This window comes from Eulemur rufifrons, chromosome 8, assembly GCF_041146395.1.
Source record: "Eulemur rufifrons isolate Redbay chromosome 8, OSU_ERuf_1, whole genome shotgun sequence".
Lineage (NCBI taxonomy): Eukaryota > Metazoa > Chordata > Mammalia > Primates > Lemuridae > Eulemur > Eulemur rufifrons.
The window spans coordinates 81,475,083-81,494,946 of record NC_090990.1 but is presented as its reverse complement, the minus strand read 5'-3'; the positions used below and the strand labels follow the sequence as shown (position 1 = coordinate 81,494,946).

The window sequence follows — 19,864 nt, the reverse complement described above, 5'->3', positions numbered from 1 at the left end:
TTTGCACACATGCTCCAAAGATCCTCTTTTGTGGCCTTGTTACTACTATCTCCACTTTGTGGCCTTTCTACCTCTTTCTGGTTGGTCAGTCTTTCGAGACCCCCCTATTGTAGAGCAAACATCTGTTCACTCCTTGGAAGTCCCCTTGACATGTCATCTGTTCTTTCTTAGACACCCCCCCATCAATTTGTTCCTCCTAGTAGACAAAGCATCTCCTAGTGTCATCTCTCTCTCTCAATGGAAACCCCCTAGACGAAGGATCTGTTTCCCTTTCTCCTTGTCCCAACCTAAAAGAAACTCTGAAAGCCCCCAGGCTTCTTGGACCACACTTTCAGACTCAGCGAGAAATGTAAATACTACCAACTGTATTTCTTCACAGATTAGTCAACTCACATATTTTGGTGCTTTTACTTGTGTAGTCTTAGAAACAAATCTTGTCCTTTACTAGTTTCTTGTTTGGACCTGGTAGACTCATTTTTTGTTGCTTATGCTTGCAAAAAGTGTCATTTGCTACCACAGGAGGAAAATTGAGCTAGATGGATCATAACATACATAAGAGCAAAATAGAGAGTTCAAAATCTTTGTATAAGCTTCTGGCAGGATCTGCTACTCTGCGGATACTGCACAGGGAAAATTGCTTTAAATGCTGCAGCTTTGCCTGAAGTGAAGGATTAGGATGGAGTCAGGCTGTGAGTCAGGCAGGAAAAAAGGCACACAGGGGAGATGAAAGCAAGCACTGGGGATTCTTGTCATGCTTTGCCCTTGAAAACTAAGCCAAGACCTCTTCTGTGTTGTTTTTAAATGAAGAGCTCTATCATGTTTTGTGATTGCTTTAGTGACTCAGGATTTCCACTTTTCTTTTAACCATAAGCTATACCGTAGGTGTTTGTCTTCTTTGTATTCTGCTTTCAAAAAGTAACAAAATAAAGCTAAAACCCTTATTCGGGACTCCATTATGGTTCTTCTGTTAAGTGAAAAGCTTGTTCACTATTCTCATATTATCTACTTTCTTCGCTTCATTGTCTTGGTAAACGCCCCGAGCGCTTAAATTCTGGTGTCTTTCTATAGCAGATGAATACAATTTAAAATGTGAAAACTGCTAAAGATTTAGCATTCCCTCGCCCCAAGGTTAAACCTTTGCCTAGCCTCGGTCACCAAGTCTCTCCGGAGGACCTGAGTGGACGTCCGAGGGACGGTGATTAAGAAGAAGAAAAGGTGACGGGATGGAATAGCGCGTTCCTCTTGGTGGAAGACTAGGCCCCACAGGGAGCATTCCCGACAGGTGAGCGGCAGCACGGAGGGTGAGCGAGCCGGCCGCGGGTGTGGAACGAATACCCAGCGCCTGACTAGCGCGCACCCCCGCGACAGGCCAGTGCTGCCCGACTGGAGTCCTACGCGTCCTCGGCGTCTGAGCCAGAGGACGTCAGCGGTCTGGCGCGCCGCCGCCATTCGCATCTTGTGAGCCATCAACCAATGGGAGAGAAGGCAAGTTCTCGGCGTCCGCTGTGATTGGCTCCCAGCCTGGAGGCGGCGACGGAGGTGGGCCTTAGAGAGAGTCTCCTTTCGGCCACGGGGCTGGGATGCTACGCGTGGGACGTCCGCAGCAGGGTTAGGGCAGTGGGCGTTGAGGCCGGGGGCGGCGGCGAGCCTAGAACGGCCTGCCCCAGACTGGAGAAGGCGCCTCCCACGGCTACCGGTGTCCGCGCTGGGGCAGTTCCTGAACCTCACTCCAGTTGGCGGAGAAGAAGGAAGGGGCCGGGCCTGGTCTCCGCCCCTCGCGCCCCGGATGGAGGATGTGTCTGGCCCGGTGTCCCGGCGGGCGGCGGCGGCGGCGGCCACCATGCTCCTGCGCACCGCTCGGGTCCCTCGCGAGTGCTGGTTCTTGCCCACCGCGCTGCTCTGCGCCTACGGCTTTTTCGCCAACCTCAGGCCGTCCGAGCCCTTCCTGACCCCCTACCTGCTGGGGCCGGACAAGAACCTGACCAACAGACAGGTACGCGTAGAGGGCCGGCGGCGGGCTGGCGAGGGCTCGCGGGGAGAGGGACGGCGGACGGTGGATGGAGTGTGTGGGGAGGGTGTAGCAACTAAGGAATGGATGAGTGAGGAAGGCGCTCGAGCCGCGAGAGCCATTCTGGGCAGAGATTTTTTATTTTTCCCAGTTGGAGGACGGCTTCGTGCTCTTTGCCGTATTAATTCACAGTTACCTGTATTCTTTGGGTTTATAGGGCGCGTCTTCGGTGAAGGGCTCGGAACGCGGGTCCGGACCCCTGAGCACCTGTGCTTCAGGCAATGTGCTGATGACGCTGTAATGTGACTTAGCCTGACTCTGCCCAGACTGGCCCAGCAATTCCTGCTGGGAGGAGGGGATAATATTTTGACAGAGAAGTCAAAACACCAAGCCGTACGTTGAACATGGGAGAGGTTTCGTAGTAGTCGTTGACTGAAAGTAGGTAGCCACCACTTTTCTCAAAGGATCTTTCCTCTGTGTTTCCCCTACTTTGTTTACCTTTGATAGGATGGATGTGCTCAGTCAAGTAAGGACAGTACAGGACAACAAGAATCCATCGTCTTAATTTGTCTTGATTTTTAATTGGGTGAGGTTGTGCCCAAGGATATCTTGCCCTTCTCCTTAAGCTCCATCTCCTGGGATAAAGGCAGATGGCATCACATAATTGGCACTTAATTATAGTTTAAATTGTGAATTGTTGGTTCAGAGATGTTAGTTTTGCTTCTCAACTACGGTGGTGAGATCTTTGAAGGTTCTGTACCCTCTGGGATGCTCAGGGTAATCCAGAGCACATAGTCCACGATCAAGAACTTGCTGATGGATTTTTCCCTAGATGAAAACTTGTAAGTAAAGTACTTCAGAAATGCATAGTGTTCTTAAGAAATGCGTTTAACTCTTAAAGTGCCTGTTCAAAACCAGCACATGCTTATTGCAGAAGACATTATGTAAACTGAAAAAAATTAAACCCGAAGTGCTACCTCAAGACCAAAATAAAGCAGATTCGGCACCCTCTTCCTTGAACACAGCAAAGAGTAAAAGCTGAGGTCTGCTCTGCTTTTCCCTACTATCAGCTAAGCGGGCACTTGTTAGCTGTTCTTTTTTTCCTATGCCTTCTTTTCCTTCCACCTGCCTCTCTACCCCAGCTGCTGTAAAATACTCCTCCCATTTGAACCTTTCTCTTCCTCCAGTGGTTGTAGTCAGTCATCTCTTTTGAGTAGCACCTGCATAATAGGTCAGAGCAAGAGGTGGCACTAACAATCATTTGCATATCTGCAGGTTATAATTACTCATAGTCCAGTTTATTGTTGCAGTGCTCCTTCATTTTCAAGGGCACTTGAGAGGGAATTGAGAGTCATTATTGAATTCTGATTTGAGGGTTTTGTTTGAGTGTCTGACATTGTTTGACCCCTAGCAAGCATCACTGACTTTTACCTACCTCAGATCATCTGTTTGTCAGTCTTATGGATCACTACATAAGGGACTGTAACAGTTATTCATTACCTGTTTGAATTTTAATACTGGTTTAAAACAATAATAAAGTGGCAAGGGCCACCTCTTGTGAACAGAATGATTTTACAAAAAGAAAATTACTGCACTGATAAGAGAATGTATGATTCTGGAGACCCAAAACAACCACTGAATCTGAGGTGTAGGCACTGAGGTAGAAATGATACTGCTGGTCAACAGCTGACAAAGTTTCACGTGAACTGCCATGTGATCTGCACAGTTTGTGCACCTTGTTGGACAGTGAAACACATGGAGAAAAAAAATGCTCCTAGTGTGGATATTTGAAAGCTGATTTGCTTTGTCACGTTCCCTGGGTGGAGGGTTGCTGTGTGATGTGCTATCATAATCATGTGCCTTGTCTTATCAGAAAGCTTTCCAGGGTGAGTGAAATACGTCCAGGGGGCATAAAAATAAAGTAGGGATGCCTGGCCCAGTAAATATTTGCAGATTGTGTAACAAAAACATAAGCATACTTCAGTTATTGCAAATTAGATAAGGAGGAGGGCAGGATTTGAAGAGAACTCTAGTGATCTGGGGAAGGAATGTCTTCTCTGAGGACCTTGGAAACATGGCTGATTCTATTGTTGCACACAGTATGGCTCTGCTCACCCTGTGAAGAAGCCTAGATTTTTTGAATAACTAAAATAAATAGGGCAATTTATTCATTTTCCTAAGTGCTTGCTTTCAGCACTGGACAGTTAAATAAAAAATGTTACATGATTTTTAAAGCAAATGCCAAGTCATATTCAATGACATGTGTATTGAAGTTTTTATTTCCTCCAGAAGTCTTCACAAGGGCCAAATTGGATTAAATAGAGGTATTGTTAAGCAAGTCTGAAGACAAAAGGAGAGGGAAAAAAGAATTGCCTCTCTCTCTCCTCTCAAAGGATTTTTTTTCTTAGATTTTAGGAAAAGCATTAATTTTAAAACAGATACCACTTTTTAAGTAGGTTAAAATTTGACTGTATGCTGATAGTTGAAAGCCAGACTTTAAATAAAATAGAGCTCTTTATCTTTAAAAAGTTTTTTTTATCCTTCTATAGTTGTATCATGTGGTTTGACATTTACTACCTTTCTTTGTTTTTTTGTTTTTTTTTTTTAACATTCCATGTACTCTGCCTGGTATTCAGAGCCTTACAAAGTTTGACTCTCACCTCCTTGACAGCCTTATCTCCTACTACATCCCTTCTATCCCTTGCCACCTTCCACATACTCACGCTCCATCCATACAAATCTTATAGTCATAAGTCCCTCATATCCACAGTCTCTCATCTTATGGCCTAAACTCAAAGACATGATCTCTGCTTAGAATAATCTTCCCATAAATATCTATTGATATCTTTCTGTTTGACTTTCTCCTTCTTCAAGGTTCAAAGAAGCAACTCCACATTTCCTGTTTCCATATAAAATACTGTATGTGTATATGTATATTCCTCACTAGGTTCAGAACTCCAGGAGCGCTGAGGCATCATTTTATTCTTTTTTGTCACCTCCACACAGGTTGAAAACAATATTGTGCAAATAAGTACTTATTAAATAGTTTAATTGAAACTTGATGCTAAATTAAAGTCCAAATCTAAATTAGAGCTTAAAACTGAACTTCTGTTTTCCCTTGACTTTTTGTATCTCAAGAAAGTACAAACAAGTTCTGATCTAAAGAGTTGTGAAAGGCACCTTGATTATAATAAAATTAATTCCCTTTGCTCATATGGCAGATTTTACCTGAGGTGAGAAGTTAGGGCATGGACAATTAGTAAAGTGTTTATAATTAGTGCATTTTTGCCTGTAGGAAGTTTCCCTTTGAGATTGGAAGTATCTATCAAAAAGGCATTTTCTGGTGTAATGACTTTCACTTGGGGAACTGAAAGAGAAAAGGATCTCCTATGGAGACCCAGTAGCTAAGCTCTAGAGACTGGGTGATCTTTATCTCTTCATGAATGCCCTATGAAGCACCTCAGTGCAGATGAACTACTGCACGCATTAGAATTAAACTTGGCAGGTGATGATCAGTAACAATTTTCTGATTTAAGAAACAAGGCATGTTAGTGTGATAGATTCCTAATATCTACTGCCAACCCCAGCTGTGATAATGTGGGACAATTTACTTACCCTCCCTCTACAGCCAGGTTTCCTTGGTCGTAAAATAGAGATGATTGGGATTGTTGTTTGGATTAAATGGAGGTAATTTAGATAAAGTGCTTCGCATGGTATGTAGTATATCACTTGAGGTTTGTTATTATGATGTTGATAATAGTGTGAAAGGTACATTTATCTTGGGTTTATTCTCTTTTTTTTTTTTTTTTTTTTTTTTGAGACAGAGTCTCACTCTGTTGCCCAGGCTAGAGTGAGTGCCGTGGCGTTAGCCTAGCTCACAGCAACCTCAAACTCCTGAGCTCAAGCGATCCTCCTGTCTCAGCCTCCCGAGTAGCTGGGACTACAGGCATGCACCACCATGCCCGGCTAATTTTTTCTATATATATATTTTTAGCTGTCCATATAATTTCTTTCTATTTTTAGTAGAGATGGGGTCTCGCTCTTGCTCAGGCTGGTCTCGAACTCCTGAGCTCAAACGATCCGCCCACCTCGGCCTCCCAGAGTGCTAGGATTACAGGCGTGAGCCACCGCGCCCGGCCTAAGGGTTTATTCTCTTATATGAGAAAATGCAAATGCAAGTTTCTTATTTAGAATAGGTTAAAGAGAACTCATCTCCTCTCCCCCACCTCTCCCCCCCACCTTAATTTTGTTTTAGTTGTCATTGGCAGTGACATTGGCTGGCAGTGTTACTTTCCTTCAACTTCATTATCCAAATTGTGGTTTTATATTAGGAGTAGAATTAGGCTCATGAGTATAGACACTTTAAATTGATAATTAACAGGATGAGACTTATACAATGAAAACTTGGCAGTTAATTGTTTGGAGGCAACCATTATTGAAAGTTACATAACATGTTTAAGTGCAGGCAATATTATTAGAGTGAAGAAAGAGGTCAACCAAAATCCCAAAACAAAAGAAGATGTGGTATTGAAGGGAGCAATAGAGGACATTTCCAAAGGAAAGTTTTGATGGCTAGTAGCTTTGTGATACTGTATTAGGAAAAACATGATGGGGAAAATGTGAAGGTGATGCTGGGTCAAACCCAGGAGATAGTTTCAAACTTCAGAAAACTGAAGGAGAGTATCTGTAAAAGTATAGGCTACAAAGGAATTGGAAGTTGTTAATTGGAACACAACTGTGAAAAGTTGTAGGGAAGCCTTCACTCTTCACCACTTTTATCTCAAGATTATTCTTTCTTGTTTTATTTTTTTACTGAGAGGCCTCTTATGCAGCCAACAACACTTTGTTCCTCATTTACTAAAATTTCCACACTTTTGAATAAGAATCATTTCTACAGTTCTTGATTGTTCTTTCAGGCGCATATTCAAGTGCAACAGAATTTCCTGATCAAATGAATGTTGCTGATTTACAAACATAAATTAGACGAAAATTCATGAAAGTGAGGCTACTAAACAAATCATTTTTGATATATAGCCAGTTAGAAATCAAGTCTGAAATGTATTTCAGAACATGAGGATTATGTTTTGCTTTTATAGTTGTGCTCTGCACTGGCAAGAGATTTTATAATTATTTTATTGTTCGTCTAAAACCTTAGAAAAATTAACTCTTATTACACTTAGGTGAACTGAGATATACATGAGAGTTAAAAAGAAAGTTATCCCTGGTCCCAGAATGTCAAAGTCTAGGGTTAGATTGCTTCCTCACAAAGTATTCAGCCTCTTACCAAGACTACCTTCCAAAAAGCACTTAAAACTGAGCCTACTGTTAAAAGGAAGGAATAATCTCCTACAGTGATTGTTATTGGAAGAATGGGGATGATAGTCCAAGTAATTTAGTTAATTCATATTGCCCTAGGTGGTTTGTGTTTTAGCTTGGGCCCTCTAGTCTTCAGAAATTTACGTGTAGTCTTTCATTAATTTTTGCAACAAACAGCCATATGACATAGATTTTACCCCTCTTTTACTGATGGTGGATATTAAGGCTAAGGGGAACTAAAGAATCTTGCCTATAATCACACAGCAAGTGAAGGAACTGAAATTTCTGCTGGGATCTTTATTTACAGCTTATGATAATTGTATTGTAATATTGTTATTATTATATTGTATCCCAATTTTAAAATATGCACTAAAAAAAAAACAATAAAAACTTCTCTTTTTTTCATATTATAAAGAAGCAAAAATAAGGACATAAAAGGTGTCTATAATCCTACCATCCAGACATAGCTATTCTGTCAAGACATTAGAACATATTTACTGTCTTTACTTATTCCTGTCCCAAAAGAAATGAAACTTAAAATCAGAGAAATCTAATCAAAAACGGTAGGATCAAGGCTTCTTATCCTGTGACTAGAAGTAAGAATTGACAATGATTCAATTTCCAAAACATTTATTGAGCCTAGTGTCTTTGTTGGCTATTAGATTATACAGATGAACGTGGGGTCCACCTTTAAGGAATGGTTCTCAACCCTGGCTCATATTAAAGTCTCGTGGGAGGTTTTAAAAATATATCTGTGGTTGGGCAACCAAAATGTTTAAAGCTTCTTAGAAGTTGTACAGCCATGGTTAAGAACCAGTGTTTTGAGTTAATTGGGGAAACTGACACATACAAAGCAGTATAAGAGAGCTTTGAATGTGCTGATACAAATACTTTCGGCTTCAGCAAAGTCTTTCAGGGTAAGGAAAGACTAGGCCTTGATGAATGCGAAGGATTTTGTTAAGAAAAAGATGATGGAGTGGGGATAGGAAAGGATATTCCAAACAATTGTCTGAACTGTTGTTGTCAGGTTTCTTTGGTTAATAAGGATGAGGTATTGGTAGGTTGTTTATAAGAATGAATTCTTTATGAATATTCCAGATCCTTTGATCACTAATGGATTTTTATTCTCTTTCTACCAGGTCATCAATGAAATTTTTCCAGTATGGACTTATTCTTACCTGGTGCTGCTGTTTCCTGTGTTCCTTGCCACAGACTACCTCCGTTACAAACCTGTTGTTCTGCTACAGGGACTCAGCCTTATTGTTACATGGTTCATGCTGCTCTATGCCCAGGGACTCCTGGCCATTCAGTTCTTGGAATTCTTCTATGGCATCGCCACAGCCACTGAAATTGCCTATTACTCTTACATCTATAGTGTGGTAGACCTGGAGAGGTACCAGAAAGTCACAAGTTACTGTCGAAGTGCCACTCTGGTGGGCTTCACAGTGGGCTCTGTCTTAGGGCAAATCCTCGTCTCAGTGGCAGGCTGGTCCCTGTTCAGCCTGAATGTCATCTCTCTTACCTGTGTTTCTGTGGCTTTTGCTGTGGCCTGGTTTTTGCCGATGCCACAGAAGAGCCTCTTCTTTCACCATGTTTCTTCCACCTGCCAGGGAGTGAATGGCATCAAGGTACAAAATGGTGGCATTGTTACTGACACCCCAGCTTCTAACTACCTTCCTGGGTGGGAGGACATTGAGTCAAAAATCCCTCTAAATATGGAGGAACCTCCCGTGGAGGAACCGGTAAGCTCAGCCTTAAATATCTTGTAGTTGCTACTATGGTGGCTGGACCAGTGGTGATAAAACAGAAAGGAAACTCCCTCTTGCTAGATCTTGTATTCTTTTAGATTCATGTATTATCCTGAGTTGATTCATTGGTTCATTCATTCACTAATTCAAGATAGGGTTTATTTATATTAGGGATGACAAATTTATTTTCCCTGGAGTACATGACCTCCAAAGTCAGACTGTTAACATTATATTGTTTGTGTCAGAGATGTCTTGGATTGCAGGGGCTGTGTCTTCTTCATCTTTCTGTCCCCAGTGCTTGGTATGTAAAGAAAACATTCAGAAAATTTTTTTCTAATAAAGTATTATTGTGATATCTAGATCTAGTTTCTGAATTGAAACCTAAAATATTTAGGGATAGGAATTTATTTTCCTCTTCTGTGCTAGAAGGGATATCTGTTATTTAGTTTTCAAATGACAGTTTGCTGAAGTGGGGTAGTAATGAGTAGTACAGAGCAAGAGAATCAAAAGAGAACAATTTAAAATGATGTTGGAATAAATATTAAAAGTGTGATATGAAGCTATATCTTGGAAGAAAGAGGAATGACATGAAAATAACTCATCCATCCATTCTGTCTAGCTTTGAAGATGAAATTGCCTCCGTCATTCACCCATATTTTTTGTAAAGTATTTTTTTCCTTCCTATCAGGTTATAAGCCAGGTTCATTCCACCCACACTGTAGTCTTAGTTTTCCTGAGACATGTTTGGAAATAAGCCTATTAACATTCCAGCTTTGCAAATAGGCTCTGTCAGACATAAAACTGAACTCTATAAATAAGCTTTGTAGGCTGGATGAGAATAAAGAACCACCATGAAGAGAATCTTTCACTGCCTACCTGAAGTTAACCCAATTGTTTCAACATGGCATCTGATGCTTTCATGGAAAATTACTCTCTTTTGCCTACCTCCATTTTTCACCTCTGGTTACTAGTTGAAATATAGGTTATCATCCCAAAGAGTCTGGGTCACCTTCTGAGCCTGGGTGACACTCATCATGAAAGCCACCTTGATTACCAGGGCACCTGTGGGCAGCTTTGGTAAGAAAGACTATGGGATTAAATAGCAATGAAATGCTGATTCCTTCATAGTTTCTTAGGTGACACTGGAGAGTCATCAAAGGGTTGGTGAAGTATAATCATTTGATCTCATGTAGCAGGAAAAAGAGAACCCTTTTTTTTTTTAATCTGTTTCAAATAATAATCTGTTACAGTGGCTTTAGCTAAAATTAATACACATACATATAAAACATTTATAAATATATATTTTAAATATTAACATATTGACCATAGTTCTAACGATGTTTATAAACCAGTGTTTCAAACTTTTTTAATAAGAATAAGAAGCATAGTAAGAAATGTATTTTACATAGCAGCCAGTACATACGTAAGCATTTTATATATAACAGAAACAAAAATTTTACAATATAATATTCTGATACATTTCATTCTATTTATTTTTTATAATACAGGTCACTGTCTTCTAAATCAATTTATTACCCACTCATGAGTTGTGACCTGTAGTTTAAAAAACTCTGCCTTAGACCAACTTGAAATTTATTATATGTAGATATGCAAAGTATCAGTATTTTAAAAGCTGAAGAATTATAAAATTTAGAGTTAGAAGTGATTCTAACCATAGGTCATAGGACAGTCAGAGCATCTTAGAGTTAAAAGGGACTAGATCTCATCAGCTCTTTTATTTTAGAGGTAAGGATTGGGATCAGAGATTAGCAATTTAGGCAGAATTGCACAGATATACTCCTAAACATAATTTAGAGCATATGTACGATTCACTTCTCTCTATATTTTGTAACATAAATTTCTTTCACCAAGGTAATGACATTGTCAGGACCATAATGTTGGCTACAGTGTGGTCAAAATTAGGATTCAAGTCAGTTCTGTGATATCCTTGGCTCCGCTGCTAATACCCAAGCAAGTGGGAAGTGCTGCTTGGCAGCTGTAGTGACTGGCCTTTAAAGTGCTGCTGTTTTTCTTTGGCAAGGTCAAAGGAAAGTCAGAATGTGGATACTGGGGATCACAGACAATTTTAAGTTGACAAAACCAATAATTAAGCTGTAAGTTATAATTGTGATAATATTTAAGGGCAGGTAGGTGGGTGGTTTTCATCTTGATTTTTTTTTTTTTTTTTTTTTTGAGAGAGAAAATAAAGTAGGAGTCCAAATGATAGCCTAGTCCACAAGCTACGTTAGAGTATTTGTGACTTCTTTTCAAAGACAGCATATTGTTTTAGGCCAAAGGCTGACATTGCAGTGAGAGCCACCAAAGCCTGTGATTTTCTTTCTCAAACAGAACTGGACTCATTATGTGCTTGGCTTATAGCTAAACCTGATTTACTTTGAGTTCTTCATCTATTAGAAATGACGCAGGGTGCGGTGGGTGCATGCTTGTAATCCCAGCTATCAGGAGGCTTGAGGTGGGAGGATCCATTGAGTGCAGGAGTTCAAGATCAGCCTGGACAAAATAGTGAGACCCTGTTTAAAAAAAAAAAAATGCAAATTAAACCACCTCTTTAGCACAGGGCCTGACATGTAATTTATACCTAATAAATGATTTTCTTAATATGGCCATGCTTTTTTCTGCAGATTGACATCTTTTACTATTAGTATTTTTGTGTGTATGAATGTCTGAGTTCTATAAACAATTATACCAGCAAAATTAGTGCTTCCACTTTTGTATTTAACAATGTTATTTCTAGCAGCAGGGTATAGTGGACTTTGAAAAAGAGAAGTAAGTCTAAACCCCATTCTTTCTTGAGCAGATTACTTAATTCTGTGAGTCTTAGTTTCCTTATAAACATGTCTACCTTATAGGGTTATTGTGAGTGCTAAAAAAGACAATATAAAGCTTTCAGATTAATAAACATAGTAGGTACTCAATAAATGGTAATTGCTGTTATTACTGTTATCATTAGACATGAATAATAAACAACAGCTTTGTACCCTTACTATAGTCATTTATTTGTGAGGTTGTAAATAGAATAATCTTTCTTTTTCTCTTTGAATTAATTACCCCTGGTCTTCATCATCATCGTTATCACACCTCCCATTTATTTTGACTCGAGTTCTAGATACTGTGCTAAGCACCTGAGATTTATTATATTATTTAATTCTTATTAAAACACTATGATATAGGTATTTACCCATTTTACAGATGAGTAAACTGGTTGAAACAGGAATGCGATGTGGGTCTGAGACTCTTACTCACTCTTACCCATTACAGAGTTTTCATGTAATGGAAATAAATCTCAGAGGTGTAATTTAACAAGATATGTAAAAGGTAATATTTCAAATGCTTCTTTAGAAAGTATAATTCATATGAGCTCAGCATTTGAAGCCTAGAGAGCAGCATAGAAGAAAGCCAGCAGTTTACAGCCAGAGGTGCTGATTCTTATAAATAGGAGCTGCCTTATTTAGTCTTTAGAATGACCAATCTATTGACAAGTTCTTAACTTTTGTGTGGCAGATTTCATTATTACATATATCTATCTTAAATCATTAAGTTTATTAAACTGGGTGTGATTTTATGTCTATCATGACTTTTTAACTATGCAATAACAATAATATTAATTATAGTAAATACATGCATTATCTAGCTTAACTCTTAATAGTCCTATGTGGATAGGTATTATTATTATCATTTCCATTTTCCAGATGAGGAAACTAAGAGTTTCTTAATATATATGCATCAATTTATGGTAGGGTTTCTATTAGACATTTGTCTGTTGCTTATTCCTAATGTGGCTTGCCACTGTGTGGGAGATGTGGAATGTTGTCTCTCACTGGCTGAAGTCTGTAATCTCTTTTCATTTTTCTGCCTTCATTTGGTAAACAGTGCATCCTTTGCTGAGTTGATTACATACAGCTGTGCTGATGCTTTAGAGCATTTAAAGCAAAAATTGTATGAGAACATATTTTTCCCCAGAGGGGATAAATGTAATTGTTAGTAAGCCTATGATTTATTTATTTATTTATTAAATAAGCAGTTGGTTTTCACAAGGAAAAAGAAAAAAGCCAATTAATAGAAAATTGAGTCTGTACGATTGCTTTCATGATGTTTGAACTTTGTCACCTTTTGCTGTGTAGGAACCCAAGCCAGACCGTCTCCTTGTGTTGAGGGTACTATGGAATGATTTCTTGATGTGCTATTCCTCTCGTCCTCTGCTTTGCTGGTCTGTGTGGTGGGCCCTCTCTACCTGTGGCTATTTTCAAGTCGTGAACTACATACAGGGCCTATGGGAGAAAGTGATGCCTTCTCGCTATGCTGCTATCTATAATGGCAGTGTGGAGGCCGTTTCAACCTTACTGGGTAAGCAATGCAGGATAGTGGAGGGTGGTGGGGAGGGGCGATTCCTCTGGTAGTTAAGCTAATTATAATCAGATTGACTCTGTTCTCCCAAATTTGAAATAACCCCGAAGAATGACTGACTTATTTTGAGTTTTAATTTTATAATTCAGGCAGGACAACTTAGAAGTATTCAAGTAGTGAAGGACTATGATGAACAAGCTTGAATTCTTTATGAGCTTTGGAGAAACCTAACATAATAATTTCAAAATTGTTTTCTTTGCTTATCCTAGTTTCCATTATCTCTATTTACTGGATGGTTTTGTCACTTGGTGTGAAATTTTGTGTAGCGATAAACAATAGATTATCACAATAATAGCTAATATCTGTTGAGTTTTAATATGTGCTAGGTGCTATTTTTAGGACTTTATATTATCTCAGCCCTCACAAAATTCCTGAGATAGGTACAATTATTACCCCCATTTTACAATGGAAACTTGGGGAAAGTAGGTTAATAACTTGCTCAAGGTCATATATAGATGGTAAATACTAAAGACAAGATTTTAACTTAGGCAGGGTGGCTTCAGAGCCTGTGTCCTTGACCATTATGTTCCATTGTCCATTTCTAATTCATTGACCTACCTTATAAGGTTGTTGGAAGGTTTTATTAATATATGATTTCTGTAAACACTTACTGTGCCTGACACTCAGAAAACACTCCATATATTTTAGCTGTAATTATCATTGTCATTGTTTTACCAAAAGGCAGAGAAGCCCTTTTGCCATGTTGTAGACTGCTCCTTGTTTTGAAGGAGAGATGACTCAGCCTGCCATGTTGCCAGACTAGAATCAGAGGTTCTTTTTCACTCTTGCCTCTGCTTCAGTTGCAGTAGTTTTTTCCTTAGCAATATCCCTCGGTCTGTGTCCTCCTTTTCCGTCTCATGGCTACATGCCCCAATTCAGTCCCTCATGTCTCAGTAGCTCCATTTTATTTATTCCATCAAGTCCAAAATTCTCTGCCTGAGTTTCAAAGCCCTCCATAATCTTGAGCTATTTATAAGTTTATAAGTTTGAGGATTTTAAAATTTAATAATCTAAGCTAAATCTTTAATTTATTGAAGTAGTATTTGTTTAGCAAAATAACTAGATTACTTTTCTTTTTGTTTTGTAGGTGCTGTTGCTGTGTTTGTGGTTGGTTATATTAAAATATCCTGGTCAACTTGGGGAGAGGTGACATTATCTCTCTTTTCTCTCTTGATTGCTGCTGCAGTGTATGTCATGGACACTGTGCATAACATTTGGGTGTGCTATGCAGCCTATGTTGTCTTCAGAATCATCTACATGTTACTCATCACGATAGCAACGTATGTATTTTGGCTCAAAGAAGCATTAGGAAAAATTGTAACAGGATAAACTTTTTGGTTTCTTTACAAACCAAGAAATTAAATTTTCTAGTTTTAAGAGGCAAATGAGGGTGACAGAAGGTGCCTGGTGGGGGTGACAAAAAAAATTTAAAAAAAAAGAAAAAAAAAAGAGGCAAACGAGAGAAGGCATTGAATTATATGTACGTTATCAGTTTTTCTCTTGAGGCAGCATTTAGGCAAGATTCATTTATTCCCTTGTTTGTATGTTCCTACTGTTTTTAGATGTTTGCATTGAGATTTACATCATTTAGCAGGACAGTGTTTTTCTCTTGTTGGGAAGGGAATTGACAGTAGAAAAAGGGGCTACTCTTCACATTTAAAGTAAAAATTTTACTTAAAGTAAAAATTGTAACTACCCAAGAAGTAATTCTTGTCTATTCATTCTTCTTTTATTTTTTTTAAGTTTTCAAATTGCGGCAAACCTCAGCATGGAACGCTATGCCCTAGTGTTTGGTGTAAATACCTTCATTGCCCTGGCATTGCAGACTCTGCTCACTCTAATTGTCGTAGATATCAGTGGCCTTGGCTTAGAAATTACCACTCAGGTAAGATCTCTCTTTTGACACTGAAGTATGACTTGATCAGGGTGACAGAAATGGAGCATGAATGAAAACAAATTCAAACAGTAAGGACAGATATAAAGTAAAAGTATTCTCTCCATCCTTTGGTCACTACCCTTCCCCTCATCCTTAGTTCTTTTCTGTCTGAACGATATTGGGATCATCATCTTTTTGATGAGGTACGAGAGCATTCCTGAGTGTAACTAACCAGGCTGGTGGGGCTATTTCAGCTGAGATTCCTTCCAGGCCAAACCCCGTGCTTTCTCATCCATTATTTCCCTCCATTCTTAATTCTATTCCTGGAATACTGTATCCCATGTTTGAGAAGCCCTGCTTCATCTCACAGCTAAATCTCCCTTTTTAATCTAAAACACCCCTAACCCAAATACCAAGGTAATGACTTGCTGTTGATGAATAGCATTATGATTTGTAACATATGACCTATTGAGAAAGCACCTGCACAAACACCCAAAGACAACGTGAATATTTTTTTTCATTTAGGACGTTTATAGTTATATATGCCTTCATGCATTGTGTGTTTGTAGGTATGTCTTGCTCTGTACTTCGGTGAAATGGGTGACTGAATCATGAAGTGCCTACCCTACCCCAAACCCAGCCCAAATGATTTCTTCCCCATTAGTCCTTCCATACATACTGACTATACTAAGTAATATTTCATTACTTCTGTATTAGTTTTTGTAGTATACAAAACCCCAACACATTAGCAGTAATTAACTTTGTTTTTACTGAAGAGATCTAAAAGAGAAATAATAATAATAGGTAATGTGCATTGAGTGCCTTCTATGTGCCAAGTACTTTATATAGAATTTGCAGGGTTTTTGCCAGGATTAGACATTAAAAAAAATGAGTCTGAGAGATGTTAAGTGACTTGTTTAGGTCACACGATCCACAATAGTGTGGCAGAGCTAGGATTTAAACCAACATCTAACCCCAAAGCTTTCTTTGGGGTGGAAAGTAGGAGAGAAACTAAGTGTCTGACATCCTGCCTGTTTGATAAGGAAGAGACCCCAGGACCATTACAGTTGAGGGAAATATGGCTGGCATTTGAAATGGAATGTTGGATTTAAACATGTGGAATCATAGGATTTTGTGGGCTGTGCTAAAACCCTAACTACCATGATTAATTAACAGACTTCCTATAGAAATGTAGCTAAGTTTGAAAGCAGCTGGCTCTGAGATTTAAGGCCACACTCTTATTGTATCTTTGAGTCAGGTTTATAGGTATTTAGTATATTATTTTAAGAAGAAGATGATGGTGTTAATAAATTATATAGTCACGTTAAAAAATTGGCTTAGGAAATACTTATAAAACGTGGTCCTGTAATGGAATATGGTTGACCACCTACTGCCCTCTTCTGGGGAAGAATAGAAGTTCTTGATCTTCAGAACTTGGCCTGTTAGTCATACCCACCTGTCAGCTTGAGCGTAGAGACGATGACTCAGTTGTAATAATAACAGTAACAACACTAAAAACAATAGTGTTAACAGCATTAGCATTGTGCTAATAAACATTTACATGCATGATCTCATTGACTCCTCCCACCAACCCTGTAAAGTAGGAACTATTATGAACTCCATTTTGTTAATCAAGTCAAAGCTCAGAGATTAAGTATCTCAGTCAAGGTCACCAGCTCATAAGGGATGAAGTCAAGATGCACACTCAGGCAGTCAAGCTTCATGCTGTGCTGGTTGTTTGTGTCTTCAGTGCCTAGCACATAGGGTAAGCACGCAGGTTTTTTGAAATTTTATTGAGAAACTCTGACTATATCTTTAGTCATAGAGTATGTTCACATATATGTAATAAAATAGCTCTTCTTCCAATTGATAATTCTGTAAATTACTACTTTTCCCCATTTTAGTTCCTGATCTACGCCGGTTATTTTGGACTCATCGCTGTAGTTTTCCTGGCTAATGGTGTAGTCAGTATTGTGAAGAAACACAGAAAGCAGGAGGATCCAGAATCAAGTTCTCAAGTAACCACTTCCTAATACAGGGCTGAAGGGCTTCTTCTTATAGCAAGAACTCTGCACAGCAGCTGCCTGGATGTATTTAACTTTTTTTAAGTATAGACATATTTATGAATGTGCACTTCATGGCTTCAAAGCAGCCATTTGATTAATATGTTGTGTGTTCCTGGAGTAACATCATACTGTTCAGAGGAGCCAGAAGTAAAGTTTATTTCATGGACTATTTATGAGAGCTAATTTAAGGATGATTTTTTTTCTGATTCAAAAGTGAACTTGATTTTAAAAACCAAGTAATCAAGAGCAATCAAGCAGAACATGGTGTTGTATACTTGATTAAGCAGCACATGGTATTGTATACTTGATGAGCAAGTGAGTTTGATATTTTATAGGTCACGTACGTCTGTACCGGCTTAGCCAGGTGCTTGGCCTGGTGGGACCAGGACTTCATAGAGGAAATAAGATGTTACAAGTCATGATGAAAATATGTTCTAACAGCACCTGCCTCTATTCAACTTAATTCTATTCCTGTGTTATTCATGTGCATTTGTGTTTCTACAGATGAAAGTTGTTCCTATCACTGGCAATATTTGCTCAGATTGTGTTCTGTCCTATAAGGAGTATGTGTCATTTCTAATTTTAAGTTATTTTTTAAAATTCATGATATGAATGTTCTTGATTTCCATCTTGACAATTATGTATTTATGTAGATTTTCTTCAGAAGTACATTTTTGCATTATTCATATGCTTCCCAGAGAAGCTCATTTAGTTAGAAAAGAAGGCAAGTTTTGAAGCCTGCTAATAATCTTAATGAAGAGATCTAATCAGAAAACTTAAGGTAGGTTTGCTTGTCTTTAATTCTTCAGTATGAAGGACTGTTCCATGATGAAAGTTCATATATGGGCTAAAGATATATTTAGTCCATTTTGTATTTGCATTCCCTTTTATTTCCAAAATAAAATGAAAAAGTCTTTTTTTAAATAACTTCATCCCCATTTATAGCTTTTATATTATTTTCCTGTCTTATCCAAGTAAAGATGTCAATAGGAGTTGGATTATTCCAAGGCCTTTTTCATAAACTGAGCCTCTTTTTAATTATTTCAATGGGACAGGAACTAGGATAGATTTGATTCCTGTATTTTGTACCTTAAATCTGCCATTGTTCCTAAGGGTAGATCATCTTGAATATTTGTTTAAAATAAGAATTGCTAGTGACTACATTACCAAGTTACTTGAAAAACTATTCTGTATGCATTTAATTCTGAAATCAAGCTACCAGGGGGCTGCTAGTATATGTGAGACATGAAAACTAATTTAAAGCTGACTTTGTTGCCTTATCTTGAAAAGAATCTAGATAGGTGCTTTTAACTGTGTTGTTAACTTTTTAGAATTACACAGCTAAACAGTGTTAAAAATAATAACAAGATTGCAAAATTGACTCAGTTGGTTTAAGCAGGAATCCTAGAAGCAAATGGATGAGGATAAGAATGGGTCATTTTCCATTCACCTTCCTTTACAATCAAGGGAACGGAAAGAACACTGGTTCAGAAAGGGAAAGGGAAGTGATGCCATGAAAGCAGCAACCTCCAATTTTATATTTTGTCTTTTTTTTTTTTCTTTGTTTTGTTTTTGCTGTGTAGGGAATTGTTTATTCAGAAACAAGTAGAAAAGTGGTGCTTGAGGGATTTTATTTAATCTTTATTTAAAAAATAAAATGGACTGTGATATAAATTTTTCGCCTTACCAAAGCAATATTTCCCTGGAATTTAATTGAAAGTTGGTGGTACACACAGCCTGAACCTTTACTTATTTAAGACAAGAATATGTTCACATTTTGGTGTGTGGCCATATTTGTAGAATGCTGAACCCAATGTGCAAGTTATACTGTATGCAGTTTTGCAAAGAAGTGAAAATAATTTGTTGTACTTTTTATTCAATTCTGTATAGATTATAAAATTATTTTTATTAAATAAATATATTTTCCCATTTTAATCAAAATTATTTTAAATTTATCTTGTGTTTCAATATAAGCTTTTGATTACATCTTTAAATCTTAATAATTACCCCTAGGACAAATTTCATATTAAGTCTTCCCCTCGTCTAACCTGCCTAATGAGCCTTTAATCATCCTGTTAATTCTTCCATTGCTTTTGACTCTTTCCCTTATTTCTGTTGTTTTCCCAATTTTTTTCTAGCACCACATTGCACTGTTTATTTTTATTGGTCTTCATCTGGGCATCTCTCTTATCTCTTTTTATTTTTATTTTTTTTTTGAGACAGAGTCTCACTCTGTTGCCCTGACTAGAGTGAGTGCCGTGGCATCAGTCTAGCTCACAGCAACCTCAAACTCCTGGGCTTAAGCGATCCTACTGCCTCAGCCTCCCGAGTAGCTGGGACTACAGGCATGCACCACCATGCCCGGCTAATTTTTTGTATATATATATTTTAGTTGTCCATATAATTTCTTTCTATTTTTAGTAGA

At 38.4% G+C, this 19,864-nt stretch overlaps 1 protein-coding gene across 2 annotated transcripts; it reads left to right on the top strand.

Moving 5' to 3' along the window:
* The first annotated feature begins 1,604 nt into the window (after positions 1–1,604).
* SLC19A2 (solute carrier family 19 member 2) lies at positions 1,605–19,297 on the top strand. 2 transcript variants are annotated; one of them, XM_069478312.1, is made up of 6 exons: positions 1,605–1,993; positions 8,464–9,066; positions 13,215–13,437; positions 14,585–14,777; positions 15,241–15,382; positions 17,278–19,297. In XM_069478312.1, the coding sequence occupies exons 1-6, from the start codon at positions 1,787–1,789 to the stop codon at positions 17,404–17,406; spliced, it is 1,497 nt and encodes a 498-aa protein (XP_069334413.1). In that variant the 5' UTR covers positions 1,605–1,786; the 3' UTR covers positions 17,407–19,297. The 2 variants fall into 2 exon arrangements, with proteins under 2 accessions (XP_069334413.1, XP_069334414.1); XM_069478313.1 differs by lacking the exon at positions 8,464–9,066.
* The last annotated feature ends 567 nt before the right edge of the window (positions 19,298–19,864 follow it).